We start from the raw sequence: 20596 nt of genomic DNA on the forward strand, positions 1-20596 counted from the left end.
TAATTTTGAATGTTTTATTTGAATTTACTAATTGTTAAAATATTATGTATTACATATAAGTAATCATATTTTATATAGCTTTAAAAGTAATTTATTAAATACGGTTCATCTTCAATGGTTGGTAAATAAAATGATCCTGATAGGTCCTGGTTAACAAAATAACCAAACGTATTATATCTCGGGTTGTCCAGAATCATTAAATACTTCTGATCGTCATTAAACTTTGTCTCTATTGCGTTAACTTTTAGATTCATTGACATTATATAATAATATATTGATGATTTATGATGACATCTCATACTTTCCTTGGATGATTCTGAAATATATGTATGACTCTTATTATATGACTACGTTATTTATTGTCTAGGATATTTACTTAATTTGATGCAGTTAGGTTGAAATATTCCACCATTAGGGTAGAAATCCACGTCTCCAAACGCTGGCAATACAGGATCATAAATTCCTGCGTGATAGGCATCAGTAAACTTCGCCACCTGCTTGAGGTTGGAGATATTAGACGAGTTTGAATTAAATGGATCAAAAGCAGTGAATCGGCTAATTTTTCCTGGGCTTAATTTTTGAAGTTCATTTAAGGTGGAAGCTGCCACTTCAGCACCCAAACAGTGTCCTCAAATAAATTAGTTTTTCTTCTGATTTTACATGAATGCATTATATTTAATATAAAAATAATATAGTTTTATTATTTACCTATGAAATGGTACTTATCAGGACGTATCCTAAATTTATGTACTAAATCAGCAATATATTTTCCAAAGGAGTCAGCAAGCATTAACCCATCAGTGAAGGACATTTGATGTTCTGTGTAATCAATGAATATAAAAAATATATTAGCTATACCTTGCTCAAAAAGGGCACTACTAAGGTCCTTAAAACTGAAAGAAAATGATTTATAAATCTGTAATATCTTTTTAAAGAGACAATTAACGTCATTTCACATAATCACAAAAGTCTAAATATTAAAATGAAAAGGTAAATCCATTTTGTACTTTTACGTACAAAACGTAAGATAAAGATAGAAATACTAACACCTACTCCAAGATATTTAAAATGTGAGAAAATTGTAATTTTGATTTTTCCTAAAAGATGGTCTAAAGTCGTAGTCCAGCATTCTAGATATTATCATTTTTTATTAACTCAGAAATCTTTAAAAATGAAAATCAGTAGGTCATTTTCGTCATATTTTTCTGCTTTACTTCCAAGAGGTTTTTGTAGTGTAAACACTTTGGAAATTTTTGGAAATATCTTGGCTTATTTTTCCTTCAGAAAAGTGTTAAAACTATAGCGAATTGTGGTTTTTAAATTGCTCTGTAGATTTCTCACTATAAGGACTATAGGGTAAATGTACCAGAAACATTCAATGAGTTTAGCAAGGCTGTAAGTGACAAAACAGCTTTTTGGTTTTCTATGTAATTTTTATCAGTCTCAAAGCAACAAACTTGTGTCTCAATAGATTGACTGCGTAGATATGCAATAACCACTCAATCGCTTATCAATTTTTTCAAAATGCATTATTTCAATCAATATCCATGTCAATTTGATGTTTTTTAATTAAATTCTTAATTACAAGAAGTATTTTGTTTTGTTTCCTTCGGTTAATTGATGCGATTTTTGCTGACGAAACATTATGGTCTAATATTCATCATAACTTCCTCCTCCTTCGGAGTCAAACCGTTAACCAACATATTATTTGAGTACTACTCATAATTTACGTAAACCTCTGGATGAGATAGATTTACTATAATACCAAATTACAAGAATAAATGCATTAAATAAAAATTTTTATATCTAGAAAATATTTCTATATATTATTTAGAACTTGAATTATACTCACGGAATTGGTGAGTCATCACTTGGATGTCCATTAAATAAAATCACAGTTTTTCCTTCTCTGTTTATGTCAATTTTATCCACTTTATCATGATCTATATTTTCGCCCTCAGTATTAGCCGGGGTTATACTTTTAATCATAATGAGGTTTGATACATGAGGTAAATTTTGAGGTGCAAATCTTATAGTACCTGCAAAATAATAACATATTAAATTAGACCTCACCTAAATAAAATATAATTTTAAAGTTATTAATTAAAATGTATACGGTAGTTTACAACATTCATCAATATAAGCCAATTAGGTTTTCCAAATATGTATGCAAATAATTATTTATCTATTATCATCAACAGCCCATAGCCTGCGCTGGGGTAAAGTGTGTACTTTTTAACCAATACCCTGCTGTTACTGCCGCAGGACTATATTAAAAAATATTTTTCACTATCGTTCGGATATGGGGCAATATTATATGTCTCTCTTTTAGATCTCTTTCTATGATCTTGATCCTCTTCTCTTCGCCTCCCATTTTCCGGAAATGTCCAAACCACTCTAATCAGCGTTTCTGAATTTGTTCCTCAATTGTGCAACTGATGCAATAGTCTTCACTTCACATACAGTTTTCAGGACCAAATTCTTTTCAGCATATAAATAGACAACTAATTAAAGCTATGTAAAATAATATTTCACAGATTGAGTAATTACAATTACTAATGCAAAAAAATATACCATTTAGATAAAAAACTATTTGTTAGCATCATTATAGCAAAGCTTTAAAAATATCGAGTCTCAAGTAACAAAATTAAACTGATAGAGAATACAGCATAATTATACATACAAAATTTCTTTGCTTTACAATATAGCTTAAATATATTTTAAGGTTAATAATAATAATATATATACAAGATATGCAAGAAATATGATGAATGATATAAATTTGATTTTGCTTAACGTCTAAGCGGAACACCATGAAAAAAACCTAAATGTGTTCAGTATACATTAATTTTGAATGATTTACAATAAAAAACTCAAATACTTTTATATCGCTTCAAACATTAAAGGTTATAACATTTTATGTGTATCATTTTTCTGAAAAAAATCATTCTTATTGATGTTTGAAATAAAATTAATAATAACAAAATTAATACTTGAAAATAAATACACAATTTAACTATTTTGACAAAAAAATATGTTAGGCATTTTCCTAAAACATTATATTAAAGAATAATTAATAACGATAAATAATAAGAAAAATTTTCAAAAAAATAATAAGACATAAACTTACCAAATGTTTTTCTACTTTGATTATACCAACAATTTACGGGGTTGTAAATTAATCCTAATAGGGAGAATAAAATAAATGACAGCATTTTAGAAATAAAATATTATACACAGAATAAAAGCAGTATTACAGTTCGTCGTATTACAGCCAGAATATTCATTCAATCGTTATGATGCAATTGGCAATTGTTTGAACAAATTTATTACCATATACTTATGTTAAGTTTTTATATAATCAATAGGAAATTTAACGGTGAATAAAGTAAATCAAGCCCAATATCAAATTCAATTCATTATTTAAATTATCATCTTAAAAATAATACATAATATAATATACAATTTCAAAAACATCCAACGAGATATATGCAATTTGGATATATAATAAAGAGCTATTAAAAATAGTAAAAAGATCTTTATAGTGAAATACAAGAATATTAATATTATTTAGTTTTATGTTATATAAAAGGAGTCAATGAATTTGGTGATTATGAATTATAGATCCTACAAAAATATTAAAAAACCTTAAGTTCCCATCGTAGTAGAGAACGTTACAGAGTTCCTCTGATAGACGTTTACGTTACTATAGTGTCGATAGATGGCACACCATTACTTTTTATGTTTATAGTACGCTTTCTATGTTTACTATTAACAACAAAAATATAAATTGTACCTATATATAGATATATATAGAAATCTTTCAGACATTTACAACTGACTGCAGATATTTTATTTTGCTATAAAGCCAATTACAGTTACCATCTGCAAAAACAGTCCTCTAATATACGACTTCATTGAACGAGGGCGCCACCAATATCTAATAAGGTAGTTTCAATTAAAATTTTCCAGTTTTTAGTTTATATATGTGCATATAAACAAAATTAAACAAACATCAGTTTGGAAAAATATTGTGCTTATTTTGCTATATTAATGATAAAAATAATAATGAAAATATATAAATATTCTTGATATATTGGTTGCAAAATATAGTTTCTTAACAAAGACAGGAAATGAAATCACTAGACGAACAGCTAGTATCCGTCATTATGGCAAACCGCCCGCTTCCAACTCGAACAGAGAGGCAGGTATCCTAGCAGTTCCAGCAGAGTTAGAGGGAGCAATATATCCTCATTCTACCTGCCTAGAACAGATACGCCGTTGAGAAAAAAGATTGCAAATCGAAAATCTCTTAGATTAACTGAAAAAAAAATATACATATATATATATATATATATATATATATATATATATATATATATATATATATATAATATATATGTTATAAGAACTCACAGGTATAAATACATATAAAAAATAAAAAACTCAATTCATAAAAAATCCTAAACAGCACTCCCCTAGAATCATCTCACTCTCAACATGAATGGATGTCTGTTGAATCCAATTTAACATGGAAACCAACAATAATTACGAGATTACTATCTTAGACGTTTTAATTCAAGTAAGGTATTCAATAATTTAATTTAAGTTTTAATAATTGAATTCGCGTTTGCTATCAGGAAACGCAGATATGCTTTATCTGCGTCACATTATCCACCTAATTCAACACTTAATTCTTCATTATATAAAGCTAAATGTAACCGAATAGTTTTACAATGAACTGAATAATCTGTTTTTTGGTTGTTTCAAAATTATTGATGAAATTTTCGAACCATCGAAGTCAGTATACACCAGTTCTTGTTAATGAATTATGCTCATTCTCAGGTGGTTTCCTATTAGGTCAAATCTTATATTGAGTAAATATTAGAAACGGCTAATCATAACAAAAAATAAACTATATCAATTGTTGTATATAACTCGGTAAATGATGGGCTGAGGAGGAGGCGGCTGATACTACAGGGCCTAGGGCAGCCAAGAAAGCTAGTCTGTAACTGTGCTTATTAACAAGAAATTAAAAAAAAAATTGAGATTCGAAAAAACATATTATTATTTTATTTTTGCAACGATTTTTATCTACTTGTAACAAGTAGCGTTTCTCCGCTTTACACAAAATAAAGACACCAGCGAAAACATATCTTATTATATGAAACAGTTTTATGCCTAACTTAAAATTGGCGTTTTTTAATTGAAATATATTATTAACAAACCAAAGTTAAAAGAACAGATGAGTTGTTACAAAGTTAAATAGTATTAAATGTAGAAAATATAACTATAAATTTAATTTGTTGCCTTTGAGTTGAACAGGGGAAGAAAAAACATTTAAAATATAAACGTTGTAAACTCGTGTCTTTGAAATCCTGCAAACTGCAATAAAATTTCTCTCATTGTTAAATGGAATTTCATAAAGCAGTGAAAATATATAGATAATTATTATGTGATTTTAATTTGAAATAATTTGATAAAATTATTTCAATTTATTTGACTTCATTTTAATTTGACTGGCATATACTACTCAAGTACAATGTGGGGCAAGTCCCACTAACATTTTGATTGCCTATAAAATTGATTAAAAGAAAAATGAGTAAGTTTGGTTTTCATAAAAAGTTTATTTGGTATTTGCCTTTTTTTTTGTTATGATTGAAAAATTATATCGGCTAAATTGTGATCGCGATTCGCTATGAAATTTTCGGCTCTTTTTAAGGCGTTTTTCGAAACATCCTGCAACATCTGAGGCTGGGTTTATTCAACTTCGTGACTAATATTATCTTTGCGAAGTTGAAACGTTTGGGGCTTATTCATGTAAACTTTCGATTACCAAAAAACCCATAAGAAAGATTCTGGTGCTGTTAAATTCGGAGATCTGGCTGGCCATGCTAAATCGCTATTTCGCGAAATTAGTCTTCGTGGAAAAACGTCATTCAATAATTGAATTCTTGAAAAAGCTTTGGTGTGGCCCCATTTTGCTGAAACCGCGGGTCTTCTAGTCCTTGCTCTTCCATTTTAGTTACAAGAAAATTTCGAATCATGTCTTGGTACCATTCAGCAGTAAAAACAACTGCGACATCTTCGTCATTTTCAAAAAATATGGACCAATGATGTTTCCAGCATGAATACCACACCATACAATTGTTTTTTGTGGATGCAATGATATTTCATTAATTAATTGAGGAATCTGTGTTCCCCAAAACCGACTGTTGCGAAGGCACTGGACGATTACGATATTTTTGACGCAATTTCTGCTGAGTGGCAATAGTGGAACGATTAATTTCAATAAGTATTGTCACTATTTCTGCTCATTCTTGTGGAGTATATTTATCCATAAAAAAATTGAGGAGGTCTACACAATACAATGGTTAAAATGAAAGTGAGCTAAACGTCACATCTAATCAGGTAGCGGGACTTTTGCGCCACCCTATATTTTTCGATATAAATTGTAAAAGGCTATATAGTTTTTGAAATAAATCATATAGAGTTAATGCTATCTATTGATTATAACTACCATAATTTATTTTTTACATATTTACTTAGTCACTAAATGTTTTAGTCATGGTATATAATCACTAAAATGTTCATAATTGCTGTAACGTTAAGTTGAAAGCGATACATTTTTTATGACAATTATTTATAATTTTTTCGATCAAGTTAAACAATAATTAGCAACAACAATACTTATAGAAAAAAAATTGATTCGCCAATTTATAATACATTGATATGTATTGATACAATGATACTTGCATAATTTATAGCAGGATATACAGATGAATGTGATTACATACGGTTAGAGTAAATAAAAAATACGTCAAAAATAACTAGTTTATTTCCTATTGAAAATTAAAAAGAAAAATCCAATGATCTAGATTACCATTGATTAGCTTTAATTTACACCTACTTGACCATTTATATTATAATTACGATAAATATAGTGCTTTTTCATAGGTTCGCATAAGCATTAAACGCTCAGTCCATTGTATTTCATGGTAATAAATACCACTCGACTTTGTTGTAGGTTATAATTTGTTAGATTAAGCAACTGTGTTTTGACAGAAAGGTTACGATTTTCACTGAGAACTTAACGACAGAATTTATTAATTATGACATTATTTAACAGATATCATAATCATACTCATATTAAGATATTTAATATGCTTTATAATATTCCATATATACTATATTATAATATATCAATATTACTTCCAGTTTTCCTTTTTTGTTTGTTATCTTTGCAGAAAAATCTCTTCGTTCTATTCATATATTTATATAATGTATTATATAAATAATATATATATATATATATATATATATATATATATATATATATATATAGATAGATATTTAAATATTATATCTGAAGTGTTATACTACACACGAGTGATACTAAAAACGAGTTTATCTAAGCACTTGACCCACTGTAGCAAGTATATTATTGATAATATCTCTGTGGCAAATTACCATGTAAAGTTACAGTATTGAAAAATGTATGAAAATATTACACGTGAAATAAAAGTGACCTTAACAGGCATCTGTTAGGCAAAGAATTATGGCATTACAATTTTAAGTTAAAATAAAAACAGTCACCATTTTTTATTTGAATATGACAGGAGATGAATTACAGCTGGATTAATTTGTTTATTCATTTTGAAAGGTAATAAGGAAATAAAACAAGACAAGACTTTGAGAGCCAAGATATGTCATTCCATGTTTTAAAAATGGTAATCATTGCTTAGTAAATATTGATTCCATTCATTTCTGATTCATTAACAATCAGACGGAAATATGCTATTTAAAGTTTGTTAATGGATTAAATATATATTGTTAAAACGATTATTATAATTATTGTATAATTATTATAAATCCATTATAACCATTGAGGTTAGAAAACCTGAGAAACCATGAAAAAATGTATAATGTTACATAACCAAATTAGCGCTCCCCTTAAACCAAATAGTATATAAATCAATTCAAATACGAATTCTTGTAACATCTATCCTAATTGCCAGATTCAGCTCCTGTCATATCTTAAAATGCAGTCTCAAAAACGAGTTTTCATTGAATCAGGTAATAACACCCATAGATACGTTTCTCAATAAATTCCATCATTCTCATTTGGCAGATAAATTCCCAATTCAGAAAATAACTGGAAAAATAGTCTCAGTGAAAATATATCGATTTATGATATGTTTTTATTCTCTATTTAAATATTGAAAGTTAAAAGTTCCAAAATGAGTTCGTAAGTATAAAATAGGAATAAATTTTATAACAACACTAATAAAAGACTGTGCACATAAGAGACAACCGAACAATTTTGTAATTATTTCAAGAGTTCAGTACCTATGAAATGCAAAGTAGTAAGGTTATCTGAAGAAACAATATAAAATAATAAAACTTGATGAAACTATCTGAAAGATCATACAACTGAAACTAAGGTTGAAGCCTAACAGACACAGAATTAATGTTTTATTCTCTATTTAAAAATTGACTTCAAACCATAACATTGTGCATGTTACTTAGCTGTAACGACTATAAGAAAATACTATGAATACACAGTTGAAAACTATAAGAATGTACAATTTACAAAACTACTTTGTAAGTATAAAATAGGAAGAAATTTTAACCTCGAGATAACAGAAAGACTGATGCATATAAGGAACAACCGAACAACTTTGGAATTGTTTCAAGAATTCAGTACCTATAAAATGCAAAGTAACTATTTCTGAACTTCTGGCATAAACTCACCAAGAACAAACAGCGTGGTTGTCTGAAGAAACAATATAAAATAATATAACTTAGTGAAACCACCTGAAAGATCATAGAACTGAAACTAAGGTTGAAGCATAACAGACACAGAATTTATGTTTTATTCTCTATTTAAAAATTGACTTCAAACCATAACATTGTGCGTGTTATTTAGCAGTAACGACTATAAGAAAATACTATGAATGCACAGTTGAAAACTATAAGAATGTACAATTTACAAGACGAGTTTGTAAGTATAAAATAGGAAGAAATTTTAACCTCAAAATAACAGAAAGACTGATGCATAAAGGGATAACCGAAAAACTTTGGAATATTTCAAGAATTCAGCACCGATGCAATGCAAAAAGCATCTATTGCAGAATTTCTGATATTTACTTACCAAGAACAAACAGCGTGGTTGTGTTGTCTGAAAAAACAATATAAAATTATAAAACTTGGTTAAACTATCTGAAATAACATAGAACTGAAAATAAGATTAAAACATAAACAGAAAGAGAATTTTAACATGAAAATATATGTTACAACAGGAAGAGAAGAAAACATGGAAACAATTTAGGGAAATGATATCAAAATCGAAAGGAAAACCAAAATATGCAATCATCAAAAAGTTTCGAAATTTTGTAGCAGAGAAAAGTTATGTAAATATAGACATAATATTTTATAAATTGCTTTGAATGCAGGATTCGGTATACGAAAAAACATAAGAAATAATCTTCAATGAAATAAGAATGTGAGCGCATAGCAGGTATAAAATTGAGGAATTACAGGATATACTAACCTGAAAAGCGAAAAATCAAAAAAACACCTTCAAAACTGAAACAGATGTTAATCAAGGTAGATGTTGTGTAAGCCCAATTTAGTTAATAATATTTATGGACAAAAAATGACAACTAGTAAGGTCAGATTTAAACCATTATGTACTATATTCGTTATACTATATATAAGATAAAAGAATCTGAATAAAAGGAAAATATTCGCATGAGGTTTTGTTGATAAAGTGATAACAACTGAGAGTGCGTATGGACTCTAGATAGTGTACCTAGAGAGAACCCTAAGCAGATGGAATACGGTATTAACGGAATGATAAACGTATTTATTAAATAAAAATAATAGGTGAAAAAGGATTAGTAAAGTATAATGTAAGCAAAAAGAAGGTAACTAATTCCAGAATTGTAAAAACTATGTAATGATTTTATTAATAAAAAAGGGGATATCTAAATTTACTATCAAAAAATGATAAATACAAACTGTAACCATAGAAATAAGTTTAAAAGAACAAAGATGTACAAGATGGGAAAACCAGATACATATAAAAACCAATTTTGTTGAACAAACTAGTATCAAAATGATATTCTTCATCATCATCGTCATCATAATAAAGTAACACATGGGTTGAAAAGTCCCGAGCGTAACAAAATTGGCTTTATTCATTAACATAATCTCCATCAAGAGCCACACAATCAATTCAGCGCCGCTTTTGTAGAGCGATTTATCTTTTTCCTCAAAATAGGCCTGTCATCAGTTGCTGTCCACTCAGATGAGGATCCATGTTTCATCCATTGTCAAATATCAATGCAAAAACTCCGGTCTGTGAAACACTGCTCAGAATCGTGAACACGTTCTTGTTTTGGTCAATAGTGAGCAAACGCGGCACCCCCTTTGAACAGAGCTTTCTCATAGTCAAATACTCAGGCATTATAAAACCACGTTCACAAAAACGTTCTCTTAATATTTTTACGATGTTAGCTAATCCACGGAACTTCACTTTTCGATCATTCAAAACGATTTTGTGGATTTGTTTTATGTTCTCTGGCGTTACCACCTCATTTGGGCGTCTACTGCATTTTGAATCATCGGTGTCTCTATGACCACAATTAAAGTCAGCAGACTAACATTTTAATGTTGTTTCTCATAGAGCGGAGCCTCGATAACACTTTCCAAGTCATTGCTTCGCTTGAACGGAATTTTTTTGCCCATCAAGAAACAGTGTAAAATTAAAACACGCAATTGTTTTTATCCATTGGTTTGAAAATAACAAAAGGATTATCACTTTTAGCACAATAACTCATAAATTTATGAGTAGAATATCATGACATTTTAACAACTTTTTTTGTAGGTTAGTACTAACTGAATAAGCGTTGAATGCAATAAAAATATCGCTATATACATGTTAGGCTTGGGACTTTTCAGCCCATGTGTTAAGTTCACATTGTTTTAGAGAAATTTTTACGACTATTACGTACATATTTCATTTTAAAACGTTTTTTTTGTGTTAAAAGTTTGTTTAATTATTTATTACATTTTAGTGAGTTCCTTGTTTATTTTTTATTGTCGGTTCAATTTGTTTTGTCAACATATTTTATTACACCCGTAATTTGATTAATGATCTATAAATGTTTTATATAGGTTGAGATCTATTGACTATTTCTAGCTCTATTTCAAAAACTGAAGAGTTTTACTAAAACATTGTATAATAAACAGACTAAAATTCAGAATTTAGTTACATATGTATATTTTTAATCAAGGTGAATGTTTAATTTTTGTAATCTTATTGTGTACGTGGTTATGATAATCGTCGATCGCCTGCTACACTCAGGTAGAAACGTTACACTTGACTAGCCATTAAGTAACGTGCAACTTAATGTTCTGTATTAACTAAAAAGTTCCAACGGTCAAATTCGTGCATTTCTTTTTTTTAATAGGTTAACCTATAAATTCTAAAAACTAGAAAAATTGTTAGCAAGGCAGCCCAATGCATATTCCACTCTTTGAAAACTGCATTGTTATCATAAAACACACTATTACTTTAGTTCATGTTAAATAATAATGGTAATCAGTAAACGCGTTAGAAATAGGACAACGATTCATAACTAGTTATTGTGAATCGAATAGAAAACAGTTTGTTAAAACATTTTTGGAATAATCAATGAAGGAATAAAGGAATCAAGGAATAAAGTGATGTATCAAAACTAATAGATCATACAGATAATAGATAAGATAATGAAATTTGTGATTTCAATATAAATTTACAAGCCCTTTAATAAAATGAATTCCTGAGAAAATCGTTAGACTGCAACAATATTTTAGATATAAAACTAATCTGTCTAAAAATCTGCTAAAAGCGTTAAAAAGAAATCAATTCATGAACATTCAGGATCATTCTAACATTGATTAGTATGATTAAAATAACGCTGAAATTTGTTGAAAAAGCTGGTGCTATGGATGAAGAAGAATAATAAAAGAAATGTAATATGACCAAAAAAAAATTTAATTATAGAAATACTTCTCTTAATGTTACTACTTCGCTTGATATAAATCATTTTCCACGTATAATTTTTTCAAATATGAGCCGCAGTCCTAAGCCGCAAGTCACAAGCTAGAGGGGGCTAACACAAAGCAAATGTTGAGGCATTCGTCTTTTTTAACGAACTGTTGCATACATTTTCAAAATGTTTAATAGAATAATTCTTTATTATTTTTTAATATACGCTATTTATTTTTGTATCCATTTGCTACGATAAAATGTTATAATAATAATCTCAATTAATTATTTTACAAAATTTATTTTGAATAAAGTAGTCATGTTATATCTTGACAGAATTTTGAGCGATAACTTGGAACGTTCAATGTTATTTGATTCCAGTACATCTGCTGCCATTTCAACTGTTTAAAAGTGGCGATTTTGGTATAAAGAATGCCTGGACGGAGTGAGGGCCATTGTAATTTTAACACAATGAATTGCAAAGCCCAGCTGAAGTACTCTAAAAAATTTTAGAGAGCTTAGCAGTTGATGAACCCACTATTTCTCAGTATAGAGTGATAAATTTCCAGACAGAGAGATAATAGCTAGTACATGAATTCATTGAAAATGTCATTTTAAATGTTTAGGAATGATCGGTGTATATACAAGCACCTAATAAAAGGGGTCGCATACATATATATTTAGAAACCAAAAACTTAAGATAAAATGTAATAACAATCCTAATAAGGCCATCCCTTATCGAAAAAAACTTTCTGAACAGTCTACTATATAGAGTACTTTATTATAAATTAATTAAATAAAAAGGTATTGACACTTACTACATAATATATTACTCGAAAGAACACACTGACCATTGCCAATAATAAGATAAAGATAAAATCCGAATACAGATGAAACCGTGTGACCTAAAGTGTAACCGGTAACGTATAAACAAAATGTATTTATAATAAACATATAAAGAAAATGAAACAGTCTACATAATTGATAAGTTTAATAGTAATTAATAAGTTTAAGAAAAACTTTTTTTTGTATAGTTTAGGGGTCTAATTTATTAGCCCATTTAACTGTTTATAGTATTAGTATTTATAGTTATAGTATTATATTATAGTAGTAACATATAGTATTAGTTATAGTATTTATAGTTATAGTATTATATTATAGTAGTAGTATAAAGTATTAGTTACAGTATTTATAGTTATAGTATTTCTGATATGGAAAAAGAATTATATGTAGAAAGGCACTGAAGAAATTAGTTTCTTGTCGAGGCTCCGGATAATGGAGTATAGGTGCCGGGTCTAGATGAAGAGTGTAAAAAATTGGACCTAGCAGAAGACGCCTTGTTGAGGCTATAATCATAAAAGTCAAGAGGCACGAGACCGTTTAATATACGAATATTCTCAGTCACCACCAAGAGCTCGAAGGAGGAGCTTCGGCGATAAAACACGATGCATTTGCAATGTTCACTGTATGAGTGAGTCGGAATTAAGAACATAAATAGGACAGTCCAGAGTCAATAATTAAGAGTCGAGAATCAAAGCAGTCAAGTGCAGAACAAGAGTCATTGAGCCAAGAATTAAGAACAGAGACAGAACAGTCAAGTGTCAAGAAATATTACAGTCAAACAGAACAAAGAAAATGTCAGAAAGAATCAACAACAAATCAAGAAGACGGATAAGTGCTGTTATCAAAATTTTTAGATATGAAATATATATTAACATGTAATATAAGTAAAAATGTGTTAAATCCACACAAATATAAGAATAAAATAAGAACGCGGTTCGATTTATGGCGAATATTATTCCATTAGTAGAATGCAGCTAGGAAATAAATGTATCGTTAAAAGTCGTATTGTCTTATTAACTCCACAACAATAATTTTCAAACAAAAATATTGTTTCTTTATCAGATAATTTTATATTTATGGACATGAACCGCCTAGGAAAAAAATTAAAAAACTGGGTCAACAAATAAACTAAATATATACCATGCTTCACTCGAATGGACGATCAAAGCTATAAGTAGGTTATAAAACAAGTTTTTGTATTTGATTCATAGTTAATGCAATAATTTATACCCGATTATATCGTCGCTCATCTCTAAATAAGAATATAACCTTTCCTAATTGCACAAATTAATTTCAGAGAGACGTACCATCCGAAACATAAAGAACTGCTAATTTTTTAAATAAACTTATAATAGCCACCTATTGTCTAGCAAAATAAATCGATGTGCTTCAACAATTTTATGATTACCATCGATAATAAACATAGGATCAGCTGCCGCAATATAATAGTCGAAATTTCTTCAGGGGTCCAATTTGAACCTTTTGTTGTTTACCATTAAAACATAAAGGAAACCTACTAGACCTTAGTTTGATTAATCCGCTTGTTAATAAGCTGAATGGTGCCTATAAGAGATTTAAAATATAAAAACAACGATTGTATAGTTATTTATTATCGTTAATAATAGGAGGCAGATTTATCTTAAGCTCTTTCAATAAATGGTAATTTATTATAGCTTTAGATTCACATCAAAATAATGGTTAAAATCATTCTTTATATCAACTGTAGACATAACTGTAACTGTAACAATAGACAAAAATTGCTATATATTTCATGGTTGCAAAAGATCTCGCCGATTATTATTATATTATTACTATTACTATTACTACTATTATATTTGTTGGAAATATGATTTAATTTAATAGAAACATGAATATATTAATATTATCCATTGGAAACTATAGGTTCTTCAATCTTTCAGATAGTTTAGGAACTATTGTTTTAGTAACTATAAAAATTTAGTTTAGTTATTAAGTTTTAAATAAATTCTAAAAATTTCTAAATAATTAATTTTAGATACTATTTTTACACTAAAAAAGGTATTTATTGAAAAAAATTGGGGCAATATATATTAACTAAAATATTTTCCATCATTTTCTACAAAATTTTCTCATATTTTCATGGCTACAACTGCTGGACAGCGCGCAGGATGTCAGGATATTAAATATAATAAAACCATACGAACTTATATAAAGTGTATACCTTTAGTGTAAACTATAGTTATAACTTATTATAATTTTATAAATGAGGAATACATATTGACGTATTTTCTAGCACTCGTCTTGCTTGCGCATTAATCCAAGTACAAATGAAAAGTAGTAATAAATTAATTGTAAATTAAGATTGTACTAAGCGTATCTACTAAAGATGTTATAAAAATGTTTTTATGGTAATTCTATGTAGAGAGAACAATGTAGATTTGGCAGCAATCTAATCATCGATTTATTTTCGTTTTTCAATTTGACGTCATTCAATTTGTTCAGTTTACATCGGTATACATTTGCAATAACATAGTCATCTTCAGCAGCGCTTAGGCCAGTAAGCTAGATGCGACAGAACTTCATATTCAAACTGCGGCAGTGTACTGAAAAACTTAATCATATTAAGTTAAACCTCTTGTTTTATGTATAGAAATGAGCACCTAATAATTATCTAGTTTTCTACATGAGATCCAGCTTTACCATGATTGGCAATTAATCACTCACTCTGAGTATTTTTCAACAAATTTTTAACAGCTTTTAAGACCACACTCTTCTGATCGTATGCTATTATACTATTGCATTGACAGCATTAATAAATTGAATTTGAATGACCTTTTGAATGACAATTTTGCTGATGTGACATTTGACCTTTCCATGATGGATAATCCTTTTCCTCGCCTCCAGATCATTTAATGTAAGTAGATATGAAATATCTACAAATAGATGAACATTCAATAATTCTACAAGTTCTCCTTATATTTTGCCTGAGTAAAATACTGATTATGCTACCCGATGTACAACTCTACACTCCCTATAATCCATATGTGATTAGCACTATGCATGTCCATTGACAACATGTTTGCTATCCAATGACAACTCCAATTGTTTATCTTTCTTTTGCGAAGTTTTGGTAAACAATTAAAAGGGACAATACTTCCTAATGTTTTCTTAACTACGACTGGTTGTAAAGAGAAAAGAAGCTAGTCTTTTTTAACTGCTTTTAATTCCGAAATTACAATTGCAAAATACAAAAGGACAATTTAATTCTTTATGTCAGTAATGAATACAAAATTAGATAATTCGTTTTTTACCACATTATCAGCAAAATATGTTAAATTTGTCAATACATTTGATTACTGATAACATATTTACTCTCTATGGAATTTACATACTCTCTATATTTCAGCAAAAAAGTTAAATATGGGTACATAAAGATGAAGAAATCCCCGTTGTGATGTAAGAACAGCAGGCAACAAAGACCTAAACACTATTTTTTGATGTACAGCCTGATCCAACGATAAAATTATGGGATATATTTTTATGTCCAGTAAAGTATCCAGAAAGAAAGTTATATTGCAATATGCTATAAAGTACCGTATCATATAGGGGCATATCTTTAGTATTCAAATCAAAGACCCATCACTCAATCTACCCACCCAATCGAGTAATATAAAATTTTGAAAATTTGTATCAATTTTTCTATATTTAATACTTGTTTATAAATCAGTACGCTTATAATATACGGTAATGTATTATTTATAAGGCAATAACTCTTACTCTCTATGGAATTTGCATACTCTCTATGTGCTTATACATTTCAGGAAAAAAGTTAAATATGTGTACATAAAGATGAATAAATCCCCGTTGTGATGTAGGAACAACAGGCAACAAAGACCTAACCACTATTTCTTGAAGTACAGCCTGGTTCCCACTATAAAATTATGGGATATATTTTTATGTCCAGTAAAGTATCCAGAAAGAAAATTATATTGCAATATGCTATAAAGTATCGTATCATATAGTGGTAAATCTTTAATATTCAAATCAAAGGCCCATCAACCAATCTAACAGATCAATCAGATCAAGTCCCCGGCCTGACACATAGATGGCGCTACTAGAATTAAATCCATATGCTTTTAGTTAGCCATAACCCTCAAAAAATGCGTGTATAAATTTGACAGCTGTCGGATTATTAGTTTGTGAATTATAGCATTTTGAGTGAAGCAACTTTTGTTATTGTGAAAAAATGGATAAAAAGGAACTTCGCGTGTTGATAAAATATTGCTTTTTGAAAGGAAAAAATACCGTCTAAGCTTGGCATGATGCCGAGTTTCCGGATACTACCCCAGGAAAATCAACCATCAAGGATTGGTATGCTTAGTTTAACGTGGTGAAATGAGCACCGAAGACGGTGAACGCAGTAGACGCCCAAAAGAGGCTGTTATCGACGAAAACATTTAAAAATTTCACAAAATGATTTTGAATGACTTTTGAAATAGCAGACACTTTAAAGATATCAACTGAACGTGTATATCATATCATTTACGAATATTTGGGTATGAGAAGGCTCTGTGCAAAGTGGGTAGCGCGCGAGCTCACTGTTGACCAAAAAAAACGAGTTGATGATTTGGAGCAGTGTTTGAAAATAATCAAGCGTAATATACCCGAGATTTTGCGTCGATATATGACAATGAATGAAACATGGCTTAATAATTTCATTCTGAAGTCCAATCGACAGTCATCCGAGTGGACTGCACACAAGGAACACACTCCAAAGCGTAGGAAAACGCAACAGTCAGCTGGCAAGGTTATGGCTGTATTTTGGGATGCGCATGAAATAGTTTTCATTGACGACCTTGAAAATGGAAGGACCATCAACAGCGATTATTACGTAGCGTTATTGGATCGTTTGAAGGACGAAATCGCCGAAAACGGCCGCATTTGAAGAAAAAGAAAGTGCTGCTTCATCAAGACAATGCACCATGTCAAAAGTCCATGAATTGGGCTTTGAATTGCTTCCTCATCCACCGTATTTTCCAGATCTGGACCGCAGATAATTTCCTATTCCCAGATCTCAAAAGAATGCTCGTTGGGGAGAAATTTTCGTAGAAATGGTATCGAATGTTTGGAGGGTCGCTATAATCAGTTTAACACCCTTGAAGGGAATTATGCCAAAGAAATGTGTTTTATTATGGTAGGCCGGGGACATTTCAATTAACCTCTTACTAACCCAATTTGTTAATATAAAATTTTGAAAATTTGTTTCAATCTTTCTATATTTAATACTTGTTTATAAATCAGTACACTTATAATATATGGTAATATATTATTTATAACATAATAACACAGTATTTTCAAACTACAGCCTTTCAGAGCACTTATTCAGAAGTGTCTGATAATGGGGAATGAAACGAAACGCTTTCTATTTAATATTATTATTTGTATATCAGTACTTATCGCAAAAATATGCATTACATACATTAAGCATATATACAATTCAATTAAGCGAACTAAAACAGTACTTAAAATAAACTAAAGCATTTACTATATATTTTATAAGATTCAGATCTCGCAGCAATTACACGAACACGTTTTTGCCATAGGAATGACTACCAAGATCATCTAAATTGCTAAGGCATTCGTTCAGAACTAGGAAGTTCCTCCCGCGAGTGCCGGATTCCATAGATCGCGGCACCATTTAATTGAAATCAATTGGTTTGTTATAAATTTAATCATCTTTACAGTTTGTTGAGCAACGACGCTGAATTTAACACCTTTAGTGTGTGCTTTTGGTTTTATTTCGTATACGGTTTCTAGTGCAATAACAAAACAATTTTAATTTAGTTTTGGTTGAGTAAACATATTTTTAATTTTTTTATATTCTAGTGTCTTTTTACCAACTAAGGATAGTCCTACCTGATATGTCCATGAGGCTATTCAATATAATTTGTAGGGTATACAGCGGAGGCTCGATAACGCAAACATTCAATATTGAAACTGTTGCCTTACTCTAAAAATAAAATCGTACATTTAGTTATAAATAATCTATATGTATGGTGTTAATGGTTTCCATCCCACTTGGCATTTAATTCGTTTCTTGCCTTTTCGTATATTTTCTTATCTAATAAGTAAGATAGTTAAATAATATACGTAAATCCACCTCTAAAAAAATTATCCCACAGCATGAAGAAAATTAGGGTTAATATTATGTTTGAAACGAAAATGGAACTATTTAACTTCGACTATTCAAGCATTATTTAGATTATTCACAGATCCACAAACCTATTAACTACTACGAACCGTTCATTAAATACGAATCATCAATGGATTCCACCATTTTTCATTAGTTGCAACATAGCATAACATCATGACGTCAATTTTCCTAATTAAACAATCGCTGGTAACTCCTCCCACAGTGTAGTGGTTCGACGTTCATCTCACACGTGGAGGTCGCGGGTTCGATTCCCGTGGGGGGCAAAGACTTGTTGTTGCTATTCTACTTTGGTTAGAACATTTGTCAATTCATCCAGGTCAGGTAGCGAACCCCGGGGTCTGAAGTGTCCCTTATTTTCAATCATTATTCCTATTTCTCCTCATACGGACTGCACGTTTACTTGGCCTATCCCTTGTAATACTTAGTAAAATGACTGCGTTGAGTAAATATGTTACACTAACAGTGAAACATAAAATATTTTTTACAAAAAATAAAAATCCACCGACATTAAAAAATAAATAAGGAACTCATTAAAACTGTGTCTATGTAATTTTTCACTGTTAATTAATTAATTTGGAATCAAAATATCGAGTTATTTTCTCCAGTCTTCACCTAAATAGTTCAGAATTATTTTATAACAGATATAACATGTATATCTTCCCTCATTTTTCCAAAATGAAAGGAAAATATCACGAAAATAAGATTAAAAATTTTCAAAACCCGATATCTTACTGATTGTGTAAATATGACACTGACGTCCTATCTAGAATGTTCTATGTAGTAATATATTTCAAACTCGTTATATTATATCTCCATTGAATAAGTATTACCAGAAATATGAGACTTTAAAAGCCATATATTGTGAGAAGTAATAATAATTTCCCCAAACTTACGTAATTCTTGCTTAAAAATACAATTTACATTTTAAGATATCACCTAAAATAGTTAAATCAGGAAATATATTAAATAAAACATTAAATTTCACTAAACATTTAGTAACTTATTAGAAAAGGTGTTATCGTTTAAAAGTGGTAAAAACTTCGACTACTTAAAAGCACTCGTGATATTACAACGCAAAATTTCGGTGCTATTATGATAGCTGTCTATCAATTACACATATAACATTCGACCTGCAGGTCGCGGGAACGAGTCATCATTTGATCGAATGTCTGGTGAATAAGGTCAAAAAATATCTATGCAAACCGCATCGTGTAACATTGTGACATAAATTGACAATTATAGCTTCATAAATTAAAAAATTGCGAAATTGATTTTCCTGCATCTTACAACTCATCTTGTTAGCAGAAAGATGCTAAAGATGGTAAAAATAAATCATGTTTGAAAAAGTTGAAAGTTTGAAAGTTTACCAAAATTACGTATTATATGACATTTTAAATAGATCCCTAAATCAAAAGTAATCTATAAATTAGTTTCAGTAAAGATGAATTCTGATTTACTATTATATTAAATACAATGTATACAATTACACGAAATAACAGTTAAATAAATGACAAACAAACTAA

The 20596-nt window shown here is 29.5% G+C and overlaps 1 protein-coding gene across 1 annotated transcript; it reads right to left on the reverse strand.

The window, feature by feature from the left end:
• LOC143192641 (lipase member I) lies at window positions 1-3292 on the reverse strand. The gene is made up of 5 exons (XM_076398113.1): window positions 3131-3292; window positions 1853-2039; window positions 709-893; window positions 377-628; window positions 1-316 (listed from the first exon to the last, which is right to left on the reverse strand). The coding sequence occupies exons 1-5, from the start codon at window positions 3213-3215 to the stop codon at window positions 81-83; spliced, it is 945 nt and encodes a 314-aa protein (XP_076254228.1). The 5' UTR covers window positions 3216-3292; the 3' UTR covers window positions 1-80.
• Between the last annotated feature and the right edge of the window lie 17304 nt (window positions 3293-20596).

The sequence above is a fragment of the Rhynchophorus ferrugineus genome, unplaced genomic scaffold, assembly GCF_030347505.1.
Source record: "Rhynchophorus ferrugineus isolate W39M unplaced genomic scaffold, kcgeb_rfMv2 rfM3, whole genome shotgun sequence".
Lineage (NCBI taxonomy): Eukaryota > Metazoa > Arthropoda > Insecta > Coleoptera > Curculionidae > Rhynchophorus > Rhynchophorus ferrugineus.

What these genes read in the sequence shown, in the direction of transcription:
- LOC143192641 (XM_076398113.1), bottom strand. Translation starts at nt 3,215, where the DNA reads ATGCTGTCATTTATTTTATTCTCCCTATTAGGATTAATTTACAACCCC. An exon ending in TCAAAGTAGAAAAACATTTG is followed by an intron (nt 2,040 to 3,130) that starts GTAAGTTTATGT and finishes ATTATTTTGCAG; the next exon opens with GTACTATAAGATTTGCACCT. An exon ending in TGATAAGTACCATTTCATAG is followed by an intron (nt 629 to 708) that starts GTAAATAATAAA and finishes AATTTATTTGAG; the next exon opens with GACACTGTTTGGGTGCTGAA.